Below are 25,315 nucleotides of genomic sequence, written 5' to 3' on the forward strand. Positions count from 1 at the left end.
GGGGTCTGCTTTTCGCTCCTTTCATGGTCAGGGTCGGGGCGCCCTATCGCTTTCCTTTCAGACCTGCAGGCCTGCGCAGCAGCAGTCTCAGCACAGCCGCGGACGTGGGACCCGACGTAGTGGGTTCCGCGGACAGCGGGCAGGTCAATCCACCACCGCTCCTGCCACCACCCCCTCAAAAACTTCCTAGTCAGGTGTTTCAGGCCCACCAGATGCCAGTGGACGGCAGGATTCGCCATCACCTCCCCACTGGCGCACCATCACGTCGGACAGGTGGGTTCTGCACATAGTCTGAAGGGGATACTCCCTCCCCTTTGAGTCTACCCTCCCAGCCATGCCACCTCAGTACCACCATATGTCGGAAGATCACTTGGCACTTCTCCAGCAGGAAGTTGCGGCCCTCTTGGCCAAGGGGGCCATCGGGCATGTTCCGATGCCAGAAGTAGGTCGTGGATGTTACTGCCACTACTTCTTGGTTCCAAAGAAGGACAAGGACCTGCGTCCTATCTTAGACCTCCGGAACGTCCATCGCTTCCTCCGGAAGGAGAAGTCTCGACGACTGGCTGTTGAAGGCGTGCTTGCCCCGGGCAGTTGTCTCCCACCTCCAGACTACGGCCGACCTCCTGCACTTACTGGGGTTTTCAATCAACGTGCCGAAGTCTCACCTGATTCCTTCTCAGAAGCTCATCTTCATTGGAGCGGTTCTGGGCACGGCGCAGTTTCGGGTTTATCCTCCCGAGCAGCGAGTACGGGACATTCGGGCTATGATTCCCATCTTTCGGCCCTGATCCTGGGTTTCGGTCAGGAAGAGCCTGAGGCTGCTGGGCCTCAAGGCCTCCTGCATCCTGCTGATCTATCATGCCAGATGGCATATTCGGTCTCTGAAGTGGGACCTGGAGTTCCATTGGACGCAGCATCGGGGAAACCTGTCCGACTACGCCCAGATCTCGGAGGGCACTGCACAGGACTTGCAGTGGTGGCTCACGATCCAGCTTTGGGTCAGCGGCAGATCCCTCTCCCTTCCCCAACCGGACCACACAGTAGTGACGGACACGTCCCTCCTGGGATGGGGCAGCCACATGGGAGAGGCAGAAATCAGAGGTATCTGGTCTCCGGCGGAGTCCAAGCTCCATATCAACCTTTTGAAGCTCAGGGCGATCCTACTTGCACTTGCACTGAAAGCATTCCTTCCCTCTGTCAAGGGGAGTGTAGTGCAGGTGTTCACAGACAACACCACGCCATGTGGTACTGCAACAAGCAGGGCGGGGTGGGGTCGTGGACCCTATGTCAGGAGGCTCTACGTCTCTGGAATGGCTTCTTCACTCAGAGGTGGCACAAGGTCTCTTTCAGCAGTGGGGAGAACCTTGGTTAGATCTATTCGCCACCAAAGAGAATGCACGATGTCAGCAGTTCTGCGCGTTGGAGTTTCCAAGCCGGCACTCGCTCGGAGACGCTTTTCGTCGCGAGTAGAGTTGCAGTCTATTGTACGCCTTTCTGCCTATACCACTTCTGCCCAGAGTGCTGAAGATCAGACGCGACCAGGCCCAAGTCATTCTTGTGGCACCGGACTGGGCTCGAAGAGTTTGGCATCCCGAGCTACTCAGTATGAGCGTGGATCCCCCGATCCAACTGCCTCTTCGGGAGGATCTCCTGTCGCAGCAACAGGGGACGGTCCTCCACCCGAACCTGTCCAGCCTCCACATCCTTGAGTGGCGATTGAGCGGCGACAGCTGATTCCATTTGACTTGCCTCCTGAAGCCTGTAATGTGATTCTGGCAGACAGGCGTCCCTCCACTAAAACGGTATACGCCTGTCGGTGGAAAGAATTTGTGGCATGGTGCACAGCAAAAGCTGTAGATCCTTTTTCTGAGGTCCTATTGTTCCTTCTCTCTTTGGCCCAGCAGGGCTCTGCTCTGATCACTATCAAGGGCTACCTTTCTGCTCTTTCAGCCTTTCTTAGGCTGCCTAATCAGCCCTCTCTTTTCAAGTCCCCAGTTGTCAATAGATTTCTCAAAGGCATTGCTCACCTTTTCCCTCCTATTCCGTTTGTGATGCCTGAATGGGACTTGAACCTGGTTCTCACATACTTAATGTGCGCTCCTTTGGAGCCTCTTCATAACTGTCCTTTGCGGTTATTAACTTTGAACACTGTCTTCCTGGTGGCCATCACCTCCGCTCGGCAGGTGAGTGAGCTTCAGGCTCTTTCCTGTAAACCTCCTTTCCTGGCGATACTTTGTACTTTGACCGCGTCCCTCCTTTCTACCAAAAGTAGTGTGTGCCTTTCATCTCGGGCAAACTGTCACTCTGCCCACTTTCTTTCCGCCTCCGCACCCTTCAAGAGAGGAGTAGAGGTTCCACCGTCTGGACCTAAAACGTGCGCTTTCGTTGTATCTCAACCGCATACAACAGTTCCGGGTGGATGACCAGCTCTTTTTTGGCTACGTGGGCACCAAGAAAGGCTGGGCTGTGCACAAGCGAACTATCTCCCGATGGGTTGTCTTGTGCATTAAAGCCTGTTACTCTCTGGCTAAAAAGGAACCTCCGGTTGGGCTGCGCGTTCATTTTATCAGGGCGAGAGCAGCTACTACAACATGAGGACACGGTGTCCACCTGCAAGACATCTGTCAGGCAGCCACTTGGGCCTCGTTGCATACTTTCACCAAGCACTATTGCCTTGACAGTCCAGTCCGGAGAGACGGCTTCTTTGGCCGTTCGGTTCTCCGTGACTTTCTGGTGTAATCTCACTTTGCAGACCCACCACCAGGGTTGGTATTGCTTGGGTATGTATTCTAAGGTAAGAAATCTTTCACTAATGTGTCTCTTTCAGATGCACGAGTTACTTACTTGTGTAACGCTATATCTGTAAGAGACATTAGTTAGTGATAGATTGCTTACCGCCTGCCCATCCTCCCCGTTCGGCGAACTGTTCTCTAGGGTTCAGGTCATCCCTTTTAGGGCCCTAGTTCTATTGCACCAGTAGTCTCTGGCATGGCTCTGCACTCCTGGCGCGGAAAAGTAGTGTAAAGAACTGACATCAGCACACGTGGGCGTGTCTAAGTAGCTCTGACGTCATCTCGGCAGTTACGACGCCAGCGACGTACGCGGATCCGCACGACAACGCCTACCGACGCGCAGGGGTACTGCTGACAAAAACTTTCCGGATCCAGTCTGACGCCTGGGGATAATCTAAGTATGGAATCTATCGCTAACTAATGTCTCTTACAGATATATCGTTACACAAGTAAGTAAATTGTGCATCAGTGTGCCCTATTAAACCCGAAGGAGATCAAGGAACGTGGACCCAAACCCTATTGCTGAACACCATCAGAAGTCACATGGTGGCCACTCCCACTTGAAGTCAAAGACCCGGACCCAGCCCCGGTCTCAAGGCCAATCCCACAACAGGTCATCATCAAGGTCAAAGTCTTCGGCCAAGTTAAAAAAAAAAAAAAAAAAGAAGTCCAAGTCTGCGTCGTCCCTGCCTCACCAATCTCACAGGTTAGAAGTGTGGCACGACTGATTGTGGAGCACGAGACTCACGGTTCGATCCACAGCCGCAGCTAAATATGATGTGACTCTGATCCAATAGGGACTGGACATACTATAATGAAAAGTTCGATGTAATTCTGTTACAAAAAACATAGGGTTTGAATGAGATTGAGTGGAAGGGCTTTCTCAGCTTTTGTTTACCAGCTGTTTCCTCCCAGTCCGATAGGGAATGGCTATTCTTTTGTGCTCCACCTTATCTCCTAAGGTATTTCCAATTAAATTCTGGTATTCAGGTTATTTGTGTGGTGCATTGCGATACTTTTAACTTTCTCTTATTGGGTTTTATAATGCTGTCAACCAAAAGGAGAAAACTGTCCGTGTTGTCACCTTGTTCCAACCTATTGATATTCCAAATCACAAATGCTCCTTAGTACACAAATGTTTTAGAATTATCTTGGAAGAGAATTTAAATGCTAAAGTTGGTTTGAATTCCACTTGGCACTACCCTTTCTCACCAAGAATGAGATAATTCATCAGCTGAGTATGGATGTTCGAGGGGAAACCCTATATAGAAAGTTACTAGACTATGAAATTATTAAGGATGAAGCTTTCTAAATCCCCACTTTTATTGGTCGCGCAGGGAAGTACAATTGATTTCATCTTTATTTTTCTTTCTTTGCTTCCTTTTCTTGAGTCCCGGATTCAGCAGAGAACTGCGCTAATAATCTGACAATTATGGTCCCGGAATGTAAGCCCATATCTCACAGCAGAGGCACTGTAGGTATTCGTTCGGTGGACAAACTGCTCTTGATACCAACTACCTATTATACGCTTGGTTAGCTTCAATTTAACTTTGATTAAGGAAAAACTACTGAGCTAACCAGTGATACATTGGGTATTTAGTGGATGCATCTATTAATCTGGGGGAAATCATAAAAAAACTTCTTCTGATCCCATTTGTTTCCTGACATAATATCGGAACTGAGTTGGTTTAACAGTACTTGCAGGTCTGTAATAAAATACTTAAGGATTGTCCTAAACAAAGCCTCTAGGGACAGGGAGACGACTAAACAACGCCCACCAAAAGGCCCTGATTCTTCCAAGCCAAAGACCTCGGAACCGAAAAAACAGCAACCGGTTCCAACTGATAAAGACACTTCAAAACTACATGGTTCCAAGCCTAGAACTGCTACTGAGTCGACGCCGAAAAAAGTTACGGCACCGAAACCCTCGGCTCCGAAGGATCTGTCTCCCACAGATGAACTGTTTTGTCCAGATCCTACCCAAAAGACTCTAATGAAGGATCCTAAGACTGGTCATTTAATGCTTAGCATCAAGAAAAGACCCCTGGAAAAGCCTGCGCCCGCACCGCCACCGAAGAAGAGAGACTTTGCTACCTCTCCATTAAGGATCCCTTCTCCTCTTCCTCCTCCCCCACCACACCACTCTCCCACACCATCACCAACCCCAATAGATGATGGTGATGATAACACCTCAGATGATGCAGGGAGAGGTGCTGACGATCAACCCCTTGGGGACCCTACACCTACTGGCTCCCCTGACCCATGGGATGATTACAGTGTCCCAGACGTCCCTTACACCCCACAGGATGATATTTATCCCTCGAGGCCTCCCACTCCAGAGGACAACATCGGATTCAACCAGCTCTTTCACAGAGCTGCCCAATACCACGGGGTTGCCCTGCATACAGACCCAGTAGAGGAGGATTTTCTTATGGACCCCTTTGATACCACACAAAGGTCCACCTCAACTCTGCCCATGCTTAAAGGGGTCAGTAAGCACGCACCAGAGTTCTTTAAAGACCCAGTTAGAGCTTGAGTCGTTAACCCGAGAATAGAAACGAAGTATAAAGCTGCTCCTACTGACCCAGTATACATAAAAGACCCCGCACCACTAGACTCCTTAGTAGTATCTAATGCAAGGAAGAGGGCAAATTCCCAAACATCAGGGAACGCACCACAACCAGATAAGGAATCAAAACTCCTAGACGCCTCTGGAAAACGCACCGCGTCACAGGCAGCAAACATTTGGCGCATTGCTAATACACAAGCGCTGCTAGCCAGGTATGACAGGGCACATTATGATGAGCTTGAGTCCATAATGCAGCACCTCCCGGCCAAATATAAAAACTGGTCCAGTGAACTCGTCCAGGAAGGGAAATACCTCCATCAGGTGTGCCCTAGATGCAGCAGATACCGCCTCAAGGGCAATAAACACCAGTGTCCTTTTGCGCAGGCATGCCTGGTTACGCATATCGGGTTTTAAACCCGAAGTCCAGAGTTCTATACTTAATCAGCCTTTTGATGAGCAACACCTATTTGGCCCCAATGTAGACGTATCCCTTGAGAAAATGAAAAAGGATACAGACACTGCCAAATCTATGGGTGCCTTGCAATCGCAAGCTCCCAGACTGTCCTTTCGTCGCTCATCCTTCAGAAGCACCCATAGAGGCTACTCCTCAGATAGACCCTCCACCTCTTACAGGGCTCCCACCCCATCCACCTTTACTAGAGGTTACCAAAGGGGTGGTTACAGGGGGAACAACAGCAAAAGGCAGAGGCAAAAACAAAAACTCCATCTCTGCTTCCACCTCCACCCCATGACTTCCCTCCACTTCCCCACACCATTCCACTCCAGTCGGGGGGAAGACTCCACCAATTCCTCCCTGCCTGGGCAAACATTACTTCAGACAGGTGGGTCCACCAAATAATTCAATCAGGCTACTGAGTCGAACTAACATCTACCCCCCCAACTACCACCCAAACACCGTCCAATGTCACAAGAACATCTGTTACTATTAAAGCAAGAGGTAATATCCCTCTTACAAAAAAGTGCAGTAGAGCCCAGTTCCCCTGCACCAACAAAACAAGGGAGTTTACTCCCTTTATTTTCACATACCAAAGAAGGACGGATCTCTAAGGCCTATTTTAGACCTCAGACCTCTAAACCTCTACATACATTCAGACCACTTCCACATGGTCACACTTCAGCAGGTCCTTCCTCTACTTTCCCAGGGCGACTTCCTTGCTACTCTAGACCTCAAGTACGCCTATTTCCACATTCCCATTCACAGCGCTCACAGAAAATATCTCCGATTCATAGTGGACGGTCAGCACGATCAATTCAAAGTACTCCCATTTGGAGTCACCACAGCACCAAGAGTGTTTACCAAGTGCCTAGTGGTGGCAGCACACCTAAGAAGACAACATATCCATGTCTTCTCGTATCTAGACGACTGGCTCATAAAAGCCAGCTCATACAATTAGTGTGTACAACACACTCACGCCACTATTCAACAACTTCACGACCTGGGGTTCACAATAAACCACGCCAAGTCCCAGCTGCAACCGTCCCACACACAACAATACCTCGGTGCCACAATGGACACCTCAAGGGCACTAGCCTATCCCAGCCCCGCCAGGATAGCCAGCATGCAAGCTCTTCTCACCAAATACCAACCGCAACACTCTCTTCCAGCTCAAGTGTTCATGCAACTCATAGGGATGATGGCCTCTTGCATATTCATAGTGCCTCATGCAAGACTCCAGATGCGTCCTCTCCAAGAGTGCTTAGCACGCCAATGGAACCAGGCTCAAGGTCAGCTAACAGATCTGGTGTTGGTAGACGGTCATACCCATCGCTCTCTGCAGTGGTGGAACACCAAGAACCTTTCCAAAGGGCGACCGTTCCTCAAGCCAGTTCCTCAAATAGTCATGACGGCGGACGCATCGCTCTGCGGCTGGGGAGCTCACCTACTACATCACACCATGCAGGGCAGGTGGACACCTCAACAAAGGTTACTTGACATCTACCACCTGGAGTTACTAGCCATATTCCTAGCCTTAAAAGCATTTCAAAAACACATGCAAGGCTGTCTTAGTCCGCACGGACAACATGACAGCCATGTACTACATACAAAAACAAGGCGGGACGCACCCTCTCAAGCTCTCTCAACTCGCACAGAGCATATGGAGGTGGGCTATACCTCAGAACATGTTTCTCCTAGCCCAACATGTCCCAGGAGTCCAAAACACAATAGCCGATCTGTTGAGCTGTGAAACACAACAAATCCACGAGTCGGAACTTCATCCACAAGTTCTCCAACCATTTTTTCAGATGTGGGGGCAACCACAGATAGACCTCTTCGCCACCCAAGAAAACGCCAAATGCCCAAACTTCGCCGCCAGGTATCCTCACCCATCGTCCAAAGGCAATGCGATATGGATGAACTGGTCGGGCAGATTTGCGTACGCTTTTCCGCCTCTCCCACTCATTCCACTAGTGGTGCGCCAACTACAGCAACACCACTTAACGCTCATCCTAGTTGCTCCAACCTGGGCCGTACAACCATGGTACACCACACTGCTGGAACTCTCCGTAGTCCAAAAACGACACCTCTCCACGCCTCTTAACCTAGAACCATGGAGAGATCCTAGACCCAGCTCAGCTCAACCTAGCGATCTGGCTCCTGAAGTCCTAGAATTCGGTTACCTTAACCTTCCTCCTGACTGTATGAACGTCATCAAAGAAGCTAGACGGCCTACCACTAGAGCATGCTATGCAGCCAAGTGGAAAAGATTTGTAATATACTGCCATAACACTGATCCCCTAGATGTGTCTATCCAACACATCTAGGGGATCAGTGTTATGTACTTACTACACCTCCAAAGATGCAACTTAGCCTACACGTCTATCAGACTGCATCTTGCTGCCATAGCAGCATATCTACAAAATCAACATCTCTCACTTTTCAGAGTACCAGCCATAAAGGCCTTTATGGAAGGAGTCAAAAGAATAATTCCCCCCAGAGTACCACCTTCACCTCTGTGGAATTTAAACACCGTTCTCACAAGACTAATGGGGCCTCCATTTGAACCTCCACATAAATGTGAGCTACAATTCTTAACATGGAAAACTGCTTTCCTAGTAGCCATTACTTCTTTACGAAGAGTTAGTGAACTACAAGCACTAACCATTCAGGAACCCTTTCTGCAGATGCATCTTAATAAGGTTGTTCTCCGAACTAATCCTAAATTCCTCCCTAAAGTCATTTCTCCCTTCCACCTCAATCAATCTGTGGAGCTGCCCGTATTCTGCTCGCAGCCACAAACAGTCGCATAGAGACCTCTTCTCACCTTAGATGTCAAAAGAGCACTACTGTACTAGATAGAGAGAACACAACCTTTTCGTAAGACCAAACAAGTATTTGTGTCTTTCTCACCACCACACAAGGGCAACCCCATATCAAAATCTGGGATAGCTAAGTGGATTGTCAAATGCATACAGATGTGTTACCACAAAGCAAAACGTACATTATCTGTTCCTCCTAAAGCCCACTCTACACGAAAGATAGGGGCTTCAATGGCATTTTTAGGGAACATTCCCTTAGATGATATCTGCAGAGCAGCTACATGGTCTGCACCGCACACATTCGCAAAACACTAGTGTGTTGATGTGCAAACTAAACAACAAGCTAGTGTGGGCCAGGCTGTACTCAAAACACTATTTCAAACTACTGCAACAGATAATGGTGGTCGCCGCTAGGAGGGGATACTGCTATACAATCTATGCACAGTGGGTAATCTGCAGCTCATGTGCCTCGAACGGAATATGCTACTTACCAGTATTCATCTGTTCTTGGCATGTAGAGCTGCAGATCTACACACGCCCACCCGCCTCCCCGGCTACCTTTATCTGTTCCAGTATGATCCTACTTAGATACACCATACATGGGTATCCTTCCTGTTTCTTACAAAGCTCCATCATTTCCCTGCTGGTGGAAAACAATCTGAGGATGGAGCCGATGCCCATGCGCACTATGATCTAAAGGAGGAGTCACATACCTCGTGACTTCCAAAGACTTTCCAAGACAAAAGCAAGTGCAAACATCCGGACCCAACACCAGATGGCGATCTATGCACAGTGTGTAGATCTGCAGCTCTACATGCCAAGAACAGATGCATATTGGTAAGTAGTATATTCCTTCTCAATGTAGGTGGTTACCTAGCGATACTCAGCAAGGTAGAGCTACAGCAGAGGATCATCTTGTATCTGGTTTAAATAAGCAGGATTCTCTATCACCTATCAAAAATATTTCTCCTGCATATCTCCCAAACAATACCGTTCCCCATACCAACGACTTTAATGTGGATAGTGATCACCCCGAGTCTGTAACAAAGGGTGATCTCAGGTCTAGCCTGCTGAGCGTTCTTTCATGGAATGTGGCTGGTCTAGCTCCCAAACTATCCAACGCAGACTGGCTCAAATTTATCTATGATTTTGACATTTTATGTTTGCAGGAAACCTGGTCAGTTGAAACGCTACACATTAATTGGTTCAAAACATTTGCCCTCCAGTCATGGGAGGAATAAGGGCGGCCTTTGTATTTTTTTATCATACAAATTGAATGCAAGTAGGGTGGACTTGGTGGCATCCAAGACTTATTATCAGATACTAAAAAGTGACATTGACAAATCTCACTGCACTGTTCTTGCAAATTTTTATAATCACATCCCTGCCCTTTTGGTGGGGGGGAGTTATTAGGCAGCTGCAGGAGGACTTGGATATTATTTATAGGAATACAGAGAAAGATCGCGGCCTAATTTGGGGAGGGGACTTTAATGTGGGCCCATGTACCTTGGCGGATGGGGGACACTGTGGTCTATCTTTAGATGATGATAGAGACATCTCTCACTTTGTGCATACCCCTGTTGGGGAGTTGCCAAACAGAGTTAAATATTCTATGGATTTGGGTTTTGTAAATGACCTTTGCTCCCCACCCACATTATTTAGTAGCGCTTTTAATGTTCTCGGGCTGTCTTCCATCATTGATTTCTTTTTAATATCTAACAGATACGCCGATAGATTATATAATTTTAAAACTCACTTGGTAGCCTTCAGTGATCATTTCCCTATCAGCTTCACTCTAGACTTGCTGTCTGGAGTGTTATCTATCAGATCTATGTCCACCGAGCCCCTACAAGATATTGCCATTAATAGACAAAATGGTTACACGATTAGATGGGCCTGGGAGGACACCTTGCAATTAACTGATCTACTTTTAACACAGTATAACTCAGACTTCTTAACCTGTCTAAATGAGAAGGCATTGGATATAAATGTCTGCAATTCATTTAGTAAATCTCACTAGCTATTCAAAATAATTTGACAATAAAATCTAAAACACCCCCAAGGGTAAGTTTGGCTGGCTTGATTCGCAGTGCAGTAAGTCACATGCTGCCCTTAAATCCTTGTTGCACAAGTCGAGGAGGGACCAAGAAGTAATTGAAAGGGCCAGGGTGGCGTACAAGTTGTCCATCAAAAAACGTAGAGGCCATTAAATTAGAACTGTGGCAGGCCCTTAAGTAAGCATCTGCCTTAAAGGATTTGAAAGGATTTTGGAAGGCAGTGAATGCCCCTTTTCTGGCCCCCCAAAATACACCTAGTCTTGTAAATGCAATTGGTGAAGACAAATGGGTGTCCCATTTTTCATGCTTGTACTGTAATAATGCTACCCCCATTATTTGTGAGGAACCTAGCCCAGGTCCCGAAGGCTATCTTCCAATTTGCAGTGATTTTAATGTGGATGAGGTGATCCTGGCTATTGAAACAAGTGTAGGGGAAAAAGCTCCAGGCCCATACAGTATACCAGTGGACCTTTATAAATCTTGCCCTTTGCTTTGGGGCCCACTTTTAACCCGGGCCCTAAGGGCCTGTTGCACACATGGCTTTACCTCAACTTGGATAGAGTCCACACTTGTCCCTATCTTCAAGAAAGGTGACATAAACGACCTGGCCTGTTATAGACAGATTTCTTTGCTGGACTCCCTAGTGAAAGTGTCCGGGCGTGTTGTTTTAAATAGACTGCTGTCATGGGTGGAGGACTCAGGCATCATATCAGAGGCCCAGTACGGATTCCGCTAAGGCCTAGACACCGTGGAACAGAGCCTGAACCGGAGTCTCATACTGGGAAAATACACTCTGGCAAAAAAGGGAGTCTCTTTATGTGCTTTGCCGACTTGAGTTCGACTTTTGACTGTGTCAACCTCCAGAAACTTTTGCATATTCTAGAGGATATGGGGGTGGAAACTCAACTAATTAATTTTCTAAAACAGTCCTATTTAGAGGCAAGGGTTCGTTATGGCAGAACTGATGAGCTTAGTTACTGCTTTCCTGTTGACAAGGGGGTAAGACAGGGGTGTGTCTTGGCCCCCCTTCTCTTTACCCTCTACATTAACAGTCTTGGTGACACCTTATCCATGGACTGCCAGGATTTACCCAGGATTGGCAAGAGGTCAATTGGTACGCTGCTATATGCTGATTATAGGGTCTTGTTAGCCCGCACTCCAACTGGCCTACAAAGAATAGTGACATGCTTTGCTTCCTATATGTCAAATCTTGATCTAAAAGTCAACATCTCTAAAACATTCATTATGAAATGCAGCAAGCCCAGCGTAAAGTGTTGTGACATTTTTATAAATGGTGAAAAACGTAACTTCACTGATCACTTCTCATACCTGGGAATTGTATTCGATAAAAGGGGTTCCTGGTCTAAAGCTGTTAATTGTAGAAAATTGCTTTTTGCAAAAGCAATTGGTGCCTTAATAAACTTTGCCAGGAAACTGGGAAAGCGCCCTATTGATGAACTGTTGACAATTTACAAAGCTAAATGTGTCTCAGTCGCTCTGTATGGAGCTGGTATCTGGGGACATGTTAATGCGGAGTCTATTCAGCAAGTTGAGAACGGGTTCCTGAGGTATCTCCTAGCTGTGCCAAAGGGCACGGCTTTGTATACCTGCCACGCTGAGTTGGGGCTGCCGTACCTGTCCGACCTTATTAAAATCCAGCCGATCTTGTTGTGGCATAGGGTTTGGACAGGTGCGACCACAGGTCTCAATCGGGATGTTATAACGGACTGCCTGAACCTTCATTAGGCAAAATGCATTCCCTGGCTTGCCTACATCAAAAATGTTATGCAGGATCTTGATCAATCTGCGTTTTGTGATAATCCTGAAACCCTATCCTGTCTCATGAGAAGGGACCTGAAGGCATTATGTTTAAACCATCTAGAGTCGATCAGGTTATCCTCTAATATGAAACCATCGGTCCGGGCCAATCAATTGCTTTTGACTAAGGCGGGGATGCAACCTTATTTATTATTTATCCATCGTAATTATGACAGGTTATAATTGACGCGTTTACACATAGGCAATTTTCATAATCTAGTTACCTTTCCCCAGTCACATGATTTGTCGCGCTCTTTTCCCAGGCCCCTGCGATGACACTGCAGCACAGTCGACATAAAATGTTACACCTCACTCAGGAAAAGGTGGATTTTGCCCCATTTGAAACTGCAAGGCTTGAGACTCAGTCGACCTGCTTTCCTTAAGTTGTCGTTTCTGGATGGTGAAATTGTTACTGACCACATCACAAAATATCTGAAAGGGGTGGTCAGAACCAGGAATACAATGTAATTTTAACTGATGACTAGTTTACTTATGCTAGGGTCGTATATTGATGTGAGATTATGGTACTGATAGTAACATTTTAACCTACGCTATACCAGTAGATGAGTTTGTTATTTTTAATAGGCTTTTATTGCATTTAAGTTTTACATTGTTGTATGTATGTCGTTTTTATATATTTTGTGCTTTTATGATTACATATATTTTAATCGAATAAAGCGTATCTTGACAGCGAGGTTTTGCATTCTACAAAAACCCATTCTTGCATACATTAATGTGACTGGATGTTTTTTTTATCTTTTGAATGGTACCTTATTGGAAATTGAGCTGTGACACTCTTAAAATTAAAGGTATATAACATCTGATTTTCTTTCACATTTTTGTTCCCTTATTGAATACATTTCTTTTACCCATCTGCTCGCCTAATGCATAAATATAATTTTTTAGGCATCTCAGATGAAGGCTGAACTTGAAGCATTACCACCACTGCATGTGCCAAAGCTTCCTGTTCTCAAAGACGGGCAACGGGAAGAGGTGATGTCTAGTTCACTGTACCGGAAAACCAACCAGCTGTTAAAAGCACTGCAGCAAATGAGTGTCACTGCGAAGGTAGTGGACATCACACACAAGAAATCAGGTTTGTCCAGTGAAACTCCGTATCACACTGATCAATTTATTTTCTGAATGCGTGCTGCCTTAATATTCAAAATTGGTATCTAAATAAAACTATAATTGATGAAATGATGTCCCTGTATCAAGCTGGAAATTTATGTTTATCGCTTAGTTCTCCTTTGCTAAAGGAAAATGCACTTATTATTTGTTACTTCAATTATTCACTTCAAATATCACACACAAAATTGTAATCCTCTTTGGAATTGCATAAAGTCTTCACATTGGGATTGATCTCAGCAAAGCCCCCTCCCTTGTGACAGTCTATGGCTCCTAAGCCCATCACAAAGACATGGGTATTATCTAGGCCTGGGCTAAAATTCCGTTTCGCTCGCGGAAATTGCGATAATTTGACATTTTCGCGTTCCGCAGAGAGCGCGAAAATGTCAATTTCCGCAATCCGCATTTTACCGGAATTTTTTTTCTTGCTCGTGCTGTAAAATAATACATTCTCGCGTGCGCGCGATCGCCTTACCTGAATTCCCGCGTTCGCCGACAAGTTTTCCCGATCCGGTCGCGTTCTCCACGAGATGCTGGATTGTTGGTAGCCATTTGCGCTGTCTCGTGACAGTTCGCGCCCGCAGTAACGTCATTCGTCGCGCGATCACGTTTTTCTCCTCGCGATCATGCACCGCGAGACAAGTGAAAACAAGATGGCCGCGCCCGCGAGCAACCGCATGGGTTAGTTGGCGAGCCGCGACCACGCAGGAAATACCGCAAACGGGCGGGAAAAAAACTTCTGCATCTTTGCGATATTTCCGCGTGTTTGCGGAGATTTTTAACATTTTCACGATAATTTGCGTAAGTGAATTTCGCAAATTACGCCCACCCCTAGTATTATCCCAATTCCACCACCTCCTCCCCTCCCCTCTCCCCCTCCACCTCCCAGGTCGCAATCACCATTGATTTCACACTCACTAGAGAGTTCCCCTCACTATTCTTAAGAAGGCTTCCCTTTTGACCCTACCGACTCCCTACACGGTGCCATTCAACCTGACACCTGCAGATGTCCTGCGGGACGACTACACTGTTGATCTCCTAGGGATTCCAGACTTGAACGATTACCCTATCGAGCCATCTTCCCTGGACAACACCACAGCATTTCACGAGGTGGAACAGCAGTCCAACAGGCAGCAAGTCTCCACAAAATAGATATGCATGTCATCCACGAGAAAGACACCTTCCTTGTGGAACTGCTTTAAATTGAGCTCCACTTCCTCCTGATGTTGAAAGACGTTCTCAAATCAACACCCAATGTTTTCTAGGAGCCAGTCAAGGGCAGGGTGGTAACACGTCGGGTAGAGAAAGTAAAAACCTTCTCCCACAGACCCATTCTACATTAGGGTAATGTCTCGCCATAGTCCTTAGTCATCCACACAGCATTCAAATGAGCTTCCCCTCAGGCCACAGTTTATGTAATGCGATAAGGGGAGCAAGTATTGTGGCGCAGACAGTTAGAGGGTAGCAGTATGGGCCACTACCTACTGGAGGATAGACAACTCTTTCGGCCTCTTCTCCAGATAGGACAGTGCCCAGTGGGATAAGATGCAGGAGTTATTTAAGTATCTCCCTGAAGAATTCAAGAGGGAGGAGGAAATCGGTGATGGGAAGACTATATCCAGTGCCGCCATCTGCTGCACCCTTGACACTGCCGGCATTGTAACTAGGACAGTTAGGCGCCACATCTGGCTTCGCATTTCAAGCTTATAGCTGGAAATCCAGCAACATCTGCTCAGCCTATCATTCAATGGAGAACATCTCTACAACCTGCATGTTGATCAGATGTTAGAGAAAATTCAGATTTTCCACTGCTAGGGGTAGAAAATCATGATTTTATTAAAGACATGCAGGCTGATATTATGCATTCCTCTTTAATTGCAAACTCACAGCAACAACGTCACAATGAACAGAACTAAGAGCAAGAATCCGTTAACGTTCTAGTCACTTTATAGTTCCCTGTGTGGCAGCCATCTTTCTTCTATTGTTGCGAACAATCTTAAATGTCCAGCTGAAAGCAAAATTCGTAAACAACATGAACCATATCTCCTCAATATCTTCTCTTTTATTACCTGAACTACTCTCCTCCTGCGAAAAAATCAAAAGACAAATATTATAGGTGGGAAATAACAGGGCGGGATAATATCAGCCTCCGTGTCTTTAATGAAATCCGGAGTCTATACCCATGCGCACTATCACCCTAGGGAGGAGTCACCTATCTCGTGACTACAAAAACTTCTTCCAAAGACAAAAACAAAGTTCAAACATCCGAGCCCAACACCAGATGGCAATCAATGTACAAGTATATGAATCTGAAGCTCTACATGCCAAGAACAGATGCATACTGGTAAGTAGCATTTTCCATTTTATGTCAAGGCATGGAGGCCAATATTATGCATGTTTAAGCCTTGCAATAATATTCCTCACAGCACACTCCACAGGTTTAAAATAATATTTCTTAAATAATGACTTGGATGACCAATCTGCAGCTGCTAAAATTTCAGTTAAGCCTCCTCCTAACAAATAAGCTTTAGAAGCCATAGGATCCCTATGAGAATTCGCCCCAAACTTGGAGTTATCTATTCCTGACCTCTTCATTATCTTTCTTACCCATCTAGATAATGAGGGTGTAGTCACTGCTTTGAACAGTTTCTTGAAAGAAATTATTAGTTTCAGGTTTGTCACATCTCTTAGACTCTGTCCTTCTTTCATATTCTCTCAAATATCTTACCACACACAGCTTCCTACATTTATCCAAATTTGGGTAAAAAAAACTTGCGCGTGACATAGTCTTCATTCTCTTTTTAAGGTTGAAACATACGTCTTCTGGTGGATATCTACGTCCCGTGATCTCCAGGGCCTTAACATCCGAGACCCTCCTAATCAATATCAGGCAAGAAGCATGCCCAGCTTCAGAGAGACTTTTTAAATCTAGGAACTCATTCTCAGACCAGGATGCCAATTTCTGCAGTACAACATCGACATCAACAAAGACTAATATTTAGCTCCTGGTGGGACCCTTAATCTTCTTTCTACCCCTTAATAGTCTCTTCACTGCCTCCAGTTTTCCTATTGGAATACTATATTCCTATTCATGACCAGCCAAAATTGCTGACCTGTAAATATTTACTGAACTGTAGGACCTTCCAAGCAAGAGCTGATATGGGATCCAGACTCCTTGAAACACACCAACAAACCCATCTTTTCCTAGCCAATCGTTATGCCTAGGTTCTTGGTGTCCAGGACTCCTTAATGAGTTTTGAAGCCTCCAACGATAATCCTGACACATGCCATGCTCTCCTGAAATTAACCAAGCTATCAGTCGCATTTGACCCTGAAGTACTAATTTGTGTCTGTTCCCTGCTGTATTCACTAATAGATCTAGGAAACTCGGAAGAAGTACTGCTATCAACAATCCCATCACATCTGAATACCACACCTGAGATGTCCAAAAGGGGGCAACCAACACCATTTCCGCCTTGTCGCTTTTTACGTTCAATAGTACTCTCTGAATCTAAGCAAATGGAGGGAAGGCATATACTAGAATTCTTATGGATACATCTGCCTGTGGATTCCCCTATCTTATGAATATCCCCTGCACCAGCATTCCACGGAAATCTTTCCTAGCTCCCCGCGCCAACAAGGTCGTCTCAGCGGCATGGCTCCGCATGACGTCATCGGAGCCATAAGAAGACCACGTCGGCGTGAGGACGTCGGTTCCCTTTTTTCCGCGCTGTCGACGCTAAAGTTTTTTTCCTGGTACTCTCCTATACTTAGTCTTGATACTTTGTATTTTGGATTGTATCGTTTTCTTATTTTGTAATGTCTTCTCCGAGGAAGTCCGGCTTTAAGCCATGCAGAGAATGCGGTAAACATATGTCAATTACTGACCTACATAAGGATTGCCTCTGGTGTTTGTCTTCGGACCATGACGTCGAGGGATGTTGTTCGTGCAGGAAGATGAATCCAAAGGTGTTAAAGGAGAGAGAATCCAAACTTTACATGGCCAAGGCAAGAAAAGTAAAAAGGGGTCGAAAAAGGTCAAAGTCTAGGTCTTCGACGTCTCACGACTTCAAGAGGAAGCATAAGAAGAAGAGGAGACATGCTTCTCGACGTCGGTCGTCGAAGCCGGTGGTGTCGTGGTCGCCTTCTCCTGCTCCTCGACGTCGAGAGAAGGACTTTGTTTCTCCTTTACCTTCAGAGTCTCCTCAGGTGACTCCGACTCAATCTCCTTCCTATAAGGGGACTCCAGAGCAGGCTACAACGCTGAGATTCTCACCGACGAATCCGGCTGATGATGAGGTTCCTTCGGCTCCGGCAGTTCCTCCTGTGACTTCAGCGGCGCCGACTCCAGAGGTACCTCAATCGGATCTGGAACCGGCATCTTACCCTCAGTTTCCGACGCCAGGTTCTGATCCGTCACATTTCCTTAATACCATTTATGGTGTGTTCACCAGAGCATTGTACCCCTCTGGAGCACCTTCGGGTCCCTTGGGTCCCTTGGCATATACTTTGGGCGTGCCTCATCAATATCCTCAGGCCCCCTTTATGCCATTCATGCCAGCGATGCCGTCCTGGTCTTTTCCGGCTCCGAGGATATTGACGCCGTATGGTCAGTCCCCGGCTCCATCCCGTGAAGCCTCTCTGATTCGATCAGACAAGTAAAAAAGAACAGACCATTACCCAGCCCGTATCATTGTGTACTGAAGCTGTAAAAAATACTGTATAAGAATGGTCGTTTTTCACAACTGATGGAAACCGTGTACATAATAATTCACTTTGTATATTCACTTATTGGTTCCATTTCTTCACTTGGGGACACAATGCACAAACAGTACTACTTTTGACTGAAAGAAGTGTACCTATTGTTTATTTGTTTATTTATTTTTTCATAAAATATGTTATACCGAGCAAACTGTGTAGAAAGTTTTTCTTGCCCTCTGACATTAGATGGTCCTTTTATTGCGAATGTGCACAAGTATTTCAAATATTAGTTCTATTTATCCACAGGAACCATTGTTTTCTTATATATAAATATTACCCTGGTTCCGTCGTGAGTAGGGTTCCCCTGTTACTTCCTTAGTCTCTGATTCGATCGGCGCCGGCTATGGATCCACCTTCGACGCCGCTCCTGGAGCTGTCGACGGCGCCGACGCCACAACCGAAGATGCGTTCGAGGAGAGAGGCACAGAGGTTAGTGGAAGAGGAGCAGTACCAGGTTGAAGAGAGAGAGGAAGGAGAGATGTATGATACAGAGGATGTGTTTGAGGACTTGTGAGGCAAGTGGCCTTGACACTTCTCCAGAGTGGGACTTTGTTTCTCAAAAGGCTTCCCCCTCTAAGGAGGTTGCTCCATACCATACAGTTATTGTGAGGAACTTTTGGACTTACAGCTTCCTGTAGCGGAGTATAAACCTAATCTTCTCACTAAAGTTCTTCACTCTCCATCTTCGGTTGTTGAGCCACTTTTACCATTTAATGATGCTCTGACTGAGCCAATACTGGAGGTGTGGCACAATCCTCTTTCAGCTCCTGCAATTCGGAAAACAATCTCAAGAAGGTATAGACCTGCTCCTGGAAACCCGGTTTTTCTTTCCTCTCACCCCTCTCCTGAAAGTCTGTTGGTGCAGGCTTCTTGCTCGAAGCAGTCATCAGGGGCGTTTTCGCAGGCTCCTGCAGATATAGATTCTAAGAAGTTGGAGCAATCTGCGAATCAGGTCAGGTCTGTCTTGGTGGAGCGTGGAGGGTAATCTGACTCAAGGAAAGCCCTTTCATCTTCCTCCATCTATTGCCACAGTGATAACGGATGCCTCTACCCTAGGGTGGGGTGCTCATCTGGGGGATCTGGAGATCAAGGGTCTTTGGTCTTCAGAGGAAAGATTGTCTCATATCCATCTTCTGGAATTGCGAGCTGGCCAAGAAGGGTGTCTTACATGACCTTCTTCACCTCTCGTCGCACCCTCCACTCCTTCTCCCTCTCAGGGCAGACCTCCTCTCTCAGATGGAGGGGCAGGTTCTACACCCCCACCTCCACTCCACCAAATCTATCTACTCCTACAGGTGGTCGAAATTTGTTAGATGGTGTGGAGAGAAATCTATTGATCCTCTGAAAGCGCATCTTTCTGATGTTCTTTGTTTTTCACTTCATTTGGCTCAGCAGGGTTGTGCTGTAGCCACTGTTAAAGGATATTTGTCGGCTTTGTCTGCATTTCTTTGTTTGCCCGATCAGCCTCTTTTTAAGTCTCCAATAGTCTTAAGGTTCAGTAAGGGGCTTACTAGCATGTTTCCGCCCACTCCTTTTATTATGCCCCAGTGGGATTTAAATCTGGTGTTGACTTTTTTAATGGGTTCTACGTTTGAACCTATGCATAGTTGTCCATTGAGACTCCTGACATTTAAAAATGTCTTTCTAGTGGCTATCACTTCGGCTAGGAGGGTGAGTGAGCGCCAGGCTTTGAGTTCAAAGCCTCCTTTTCTGACCATACATGCTGAAAGGATGGTACTCAGGACCAGGGCTGCTTTTCTGCCTAAGGTGGTAACTCCCTACCATCTAGGACAGTCCATTACCCTCCCTACTTTCTATCCTCCCCCTCACCCTTCCAAGGAGGAGGAAAGGCTACACCGTTTGGACCCTAAGAGGGCGATTAGTTTCTATCTTGATAGAACAAAAGACTTCCGTCAAGATGATCAGCTCTTTTTTGGATATGCTGGTCGTATGAAGGGCAAGGCAGTGCACAAGCACACTTTATCCAGGTGGATCATCTTGTGCATCAAGATATGTTAATCCTTGGCCGGTAAGGAGGCTCCTGTAGGCATTATAGCTCATTCCACCAGGGCTAAGTCGTCTACTTCTGCCTTGTCCAGGAGTGTTCCTGTATTGGACATCTGTGAAGCCGCAACTTGGGCCTCCCTCCACACTTTAGCGAAGCATTACTGCTTAGATTCCGAAGTGAGGAGGGACGGCCATTTTGCGCGCACTGTTTTGCAGGCCGTTTTGGTATAGAAGGGTGGACACCCTACTCCGGGAGTGGGATTGCTGTGGGATTCTATTCATAAGGTGAGGAATCCACAGGCAGATGTATGCATCAGAAGAACAAGTTACTTGCCTTCAGTAATGGTTTATCTGAAAGAAACACGTTAGTTAGATTCCTCAACTTAGAATATCCCCAGGCGTCAGGCTGGATCTGGAAAGATTTTTCGTCAGCAATACCCCTTGCGCGTCGCTAGGTGTCGTCTGCGGCTCCGCGACCGTCGGCAGCGTCGTGCGCCGGAATGACGTTGTCTGAGTACTTAGACGCCGCCCTCGCGCGCTGACGTCAGTTCTTCTTTTTTCCGCGCCAGGCAGAGCCGATCCGGGAAGAGCTTACCTCTTTGATCACTTTTTGACTAAAACTTTGGACTCTTTTGTCTACTCGTCGACTCGAACTGATGCCGGTAGGATACCTGGTTTTAAAGCCTGTGACTCATGTCACCGACTGATGTCGGTAACGGACCACCATCGCCGGTGCCTTTACTGCCTTGGGGCCGACCACGATGCGGAGTCGTGCCTCGACTGCCAGGCCTTGACCTCGAAGTCTAGGCGGGAGCGGTCCCGCAAGCTTCTCGAGCTCCGGCACTCGGCGCCGTTCACGGTCCCGGTCCAAGAGGAGGTCGAAGGACCGGTCGCGAAGCCGCAGCCACTATCACCGCTCGTTGGGTTCCAAGTCTTCGGGTAAGTCGAAGCATGGTAAGAAGTCCAAGAGACGGCATCGCACTTCGGACTCCCCTCGCGCGACTCGGTCGAGGGTCCGGGTGGTACCACCCCCGCGGCTCCGCAGGAGCAGCGTCCGTCCCCATACCCACCGGTCCCTGGGACTGACGCGACTCCGGCGGAGATCAGTGCCTTCCTCTTGGCCATGAGGGGCCTGGCTCAGCCGTTGACGCCTGCCTGGCGCGCCTTCGGGCCCCGGGGGCTCAACTGGGCGGCCTAGCGAGCCGGCAGCTCCGGCGCCATCGTCGACTTCGGTCCTGACGCTGCAGGTCCCCGTGGGATCCAGGCCTGGATCTCAGTCGATGCCGGTCGACCTCACGACGCCTCCTCCGCAGGCGTCGATACCGGTTCCACCCCTGGCGCCGTCTCCGGATGCCGCCATTCCCCGGTTCAGCCCCGGTCCGGGTGCAGCGCCATCCGGCGCCGCATCTGACGGATGACCATTTCATCTTCCGTCCGGCTCCGTTTATTCCCCCTGTTTATCAGGAATCGTATGATGGTGGCGACTGGGATTGGTCTGAGGACCCTCTGGCCCGCAAGGGCCAGTTATCACAGGACTGGGCAGATGAGCTGGGGGATGCCAGTGGACTTGATACCTCCCCTGACACTGGCTTCATCTCTCCTCCAACCGTGGCTTCGGAGGAAGGTGCTACCTTTTCTGTGGCATTGCGTAAGGCGGCCGAAGCCCTCGGGCTGGAGCTCCCTACTGTGGCCGTGAGGACAAACCTCCTCACTGAAGTGCTCCAACCGTCAGCAAGGTCCTCGGAGCCTCTGCTGCCGTTTAGCGAAGCACTGATGGACGTTCTCAAGGGCACCTGGTCCAAGCCCTCCACAGTACCTCCTGTGGATCGGAACGTGGCCCGACACAACCGCCCTGCCCCGGGCGACCCCAGTTTTCTGTCCCAACACCCCACCCCTGAGAGCCTGGTTATCCAGGCATCTACTTCCCAGACCTCCTTCCCGTCCGCTCCCCTGGATCGGGAATCCAAGAGACTGGAGCAGTTTGGCAAAAAGCTGTTCTCCTACCTTAGTTTAGGGCTGCGGTCTATTAACACCGCTTGTCTCTTGGACCGTTACTCCCACTCTCTGTGGGATACGGTGGAGGACGTGCTGCCCTTATGTCCGGAGGAGGCCCGGACACGGCTCGCCCAGGCTCTTGCCGACGGGCGGGACGCAGCTCGGTATGCCATCCGATGTGGTTTGGACACGACTGACTCGCTTGGCAGGGCAATGTCGTCCACGGTGGCGCTTCGTCGTCACGCCTGGTTGCGGTCCACGTCTTTTTCCGGGGATGTCCAGAGCACCCTCATGGACATGCCCTTTGATGGCAATCGCCTCTTTGGCGACAAAGCAAACAGTGCGCTCGAGCGCTTTAAGTTAAGGACTCCAGGGCTACGGCCAAGTCCTTGGTCTCTCGGCCACGCGCCCGCAAACTTCGGCTTTTCGCTCCTTACGTGGCCAAGGAAGGGGCGCCCCCTCACGTCCGCCTAGCCACAGGCCGCAGAACCATCTTCCACGTGGTCGCGGACGTGGATTCCGCCAAGGCTTTACAGGGGGACAACGTGCCAGTCCATCCACATCCACCCCAGCAGCATCCGCCTCAAAGCCTTCCTAGTCCGTGCTTTCAGGCCCATTCCACGCCAGTGGGAGGCAGAGTTCGCCATCACCTGCTCCACTGGCGTTCCATCACTTCGGACAGGTGGGTGCTGCAAATCGTCCGAAATGGCTACTCCCTCCCCTTCGAGACTACCCTCCAGCCATGCCACCGCATGTCGGGGATCACTTGAATCTTCTACGGGAGGAAGTTACGGCCCTCTTGGCCAAAGGGGCCGTCGAGCGCGTTCCTGGTCCAGAAGTATGCCGTGGTTGTTATTCCCACTACTTTCTGGTTCCCAAGAAGGGCAAAGGGGGCCTACGCCTTATAATATATAATATAATCGAGTTTATAAAGCACCTGGTTACACTAGACAGTGTGTCCCCGCGCTTATCTTGGACCTCAGGAGCATCAACGCCTTCCTCCGGAAGGAGAGGTTCAAGATGCTCACCTTAGCTCAGGTTCTGGCTGCCCTGGACCCAGGAGACTGGATGGTAGCGTTGGACTTGCAGGATGCTTATTTTCACATCCCCGTCCTGCCGGCCCACCGGCGTTACCTGCGGTTCACGGTGGGTCAGGAGCATTTTCAGTTTACTGTGCTCCCCTTCGACCTCACCAGTGCCCCTCGGGTGTTCACGAAAGTGATGGCGGTGGTCGCAGCTCATCTGGTTGTTGAAGGCGGGCTCGCCCCAGCAAGTCGTCTCCCACCTCCTGACTACGGCCGACCTCCTGCATTTGCTGGGGTTCTCCATCAATGTGCCGAAGTCGCATCTGAGTCCCTCCCAGAAGCTCCTCTTCATCGGAGCGGTTCTGGACTCGGTGCTGTTCCGGGCTTATCCTCCGGAACAGCGGGTCCGGGATGGGATATTCAGGCTCTGATTCCCATCTTTCAGCCTCTATCCCGGGTTTCGGTCAGGTTGGTGCTGCGGCTTCTGGGTCTGATGGCCTCCTGCATCCTTTTAGTGCATCACGCCAGGTGGCGTATGCGGGCTCTGCAGTGAGACCTGAAGTTTCAGTGGGCCCAGCATCGGGGCAACCTGTCCGACCATGTCTTGATCTCGAAGGGCACTGCAAAGCAGTTGCAGTGGTGGCTTACGGACCGCGATTGGGTCAACGGCAGATCCCTCTCCCTACCCCAGTCGGAGCAAGTAGTAGTGATGGATGCGTCCCTCCTGTGATGGGGGGGGCCACATGGGGGAGGCGGAGATCAGAGGACTCTGGTCTCCGGCAGAGTCTCGGCTCCATATCAACCTTTTGGAACTGAGAGCGATCCGACTTGCACTGAAGGCATTCCTTCCTGTTGTCCAGGGAAGTGTGGTGCAGGTGTTCACGGACAACACCACCGCCATGTGGTATTGCAACAAACAGGGCGTGGTGGGGTCGTGGACCCTTTGTCAGGAGGCTCTGCGCCTCTGGACATGGCTGGAACATCAGGGCATCACCCTGGTGGTTCAACATCTGGCGGGCTCTCTGAACGCCAGAGCAGACGAACTCAGCCGCCGGTGCATGATGGATCACGTATGGCGTTTAAACCCGGACGTGGCGCAATGCCTCTTTCGGCAGTGGGGAGAGCCTTGGTTAGATCTATTCGCCACCGAAGAGAACGCGCAATGACAGCAGTTCTGCGCGTTGGAGTTTCCAAGGCGGCACTCGCTCGGGGACGCCTTTCGTCGCGAGTGGAGTTGCGGTCTGTTGTACGCCTTTCCGCATATACCATTTCTGCCCAGAGTGCTGAAGAAGATCAGGCGCGACCGGGCCCAAGTCATCTTGGTAGCTCCGGATTGGGCACGAAGGTACTGGTATCCCGAGCTACTCAGTCTGTCAATCGATCCCCCGATACGACTGCCTCTTCAGGAGGACCTTCTGTCGCAGCAGCAGGGTACGGTCCTCCACCCGAACCTGTCCAGTCTCCACCTCCATGCGTGGAGATTGAGTGGTGCCATTTGACTTGCCTCCTGAAGTCTGCGATGTGATTCTGGCAGCCAGGCGTCCCTCCACAAAATCGGTATACGCCTGCAGGTGGAACAAATTTGTGGCATGGTGCACAGCAAAGGCAGTGGATCCCCTTTCCGCCCCTATTTCTGAGGTTCTCCTCTTTCTTCTTTCCATGGCACAGCAGGGCTCTGCTCTGGGCACTCTTAAAGGTTATCTTTCAGCTATTTCTGCTTTCTTACGGTTTCCTGATCAGCCTTCTCTTTTCAAATCCCCTGTTTCTCGCTTCTTCAAAGGCATTACTCACATGTTTCCTCCTGTCCCTTTCGTAATGCCTCCGTGGGATTTGAACCTGGTCTTGACATATTTGATGTGCGCTCCCTTTGAGCCTCTTCATAAT

At 48.7% G+C, this 25,315-nt stretch overlaps 1 protein-coding gene across 11 annotated transcripts in view; it reads left to right on the forward strand.

Moving 5' to 3' along the window:
* The window catches only part of DCTN1 (dynactin subunit 1), a 733,647-nt gene that overhangs the window by 634,604 nt on the left and 73,728 nt on the right, over nt 1-25,315 (forward strand). For all 11 annotated transcript variants that reach the window (XM_085642808.1, XM_085642810.1, XM_085642809.1 and 8 more), the window contains one exon: nt 13,422-13,611. In XM_085642808.1, the coding sequence (XP_085498934.1) occupies nt 13,422-13,611 (190 nt within the window). The remainder of the gene's footprint in view (nt 1-13,421; nt 13,612-25,315) is intronic.

The sequence above is a fragment of the Triturus cristatus genome, chromosome 2_2 (assembly GCF_964204655.1).
Source record: "Triturus cristatus chromosome 2_2, aTriCri1.1, whole genome shotgun sequence".
In the NCBI taxonomy this organism is placed as follows: Eukaryota; Metazoa; Chordata; class Amphibia; order Caudata; family Salamandridae; genus Triturus; species Triturus cristatus.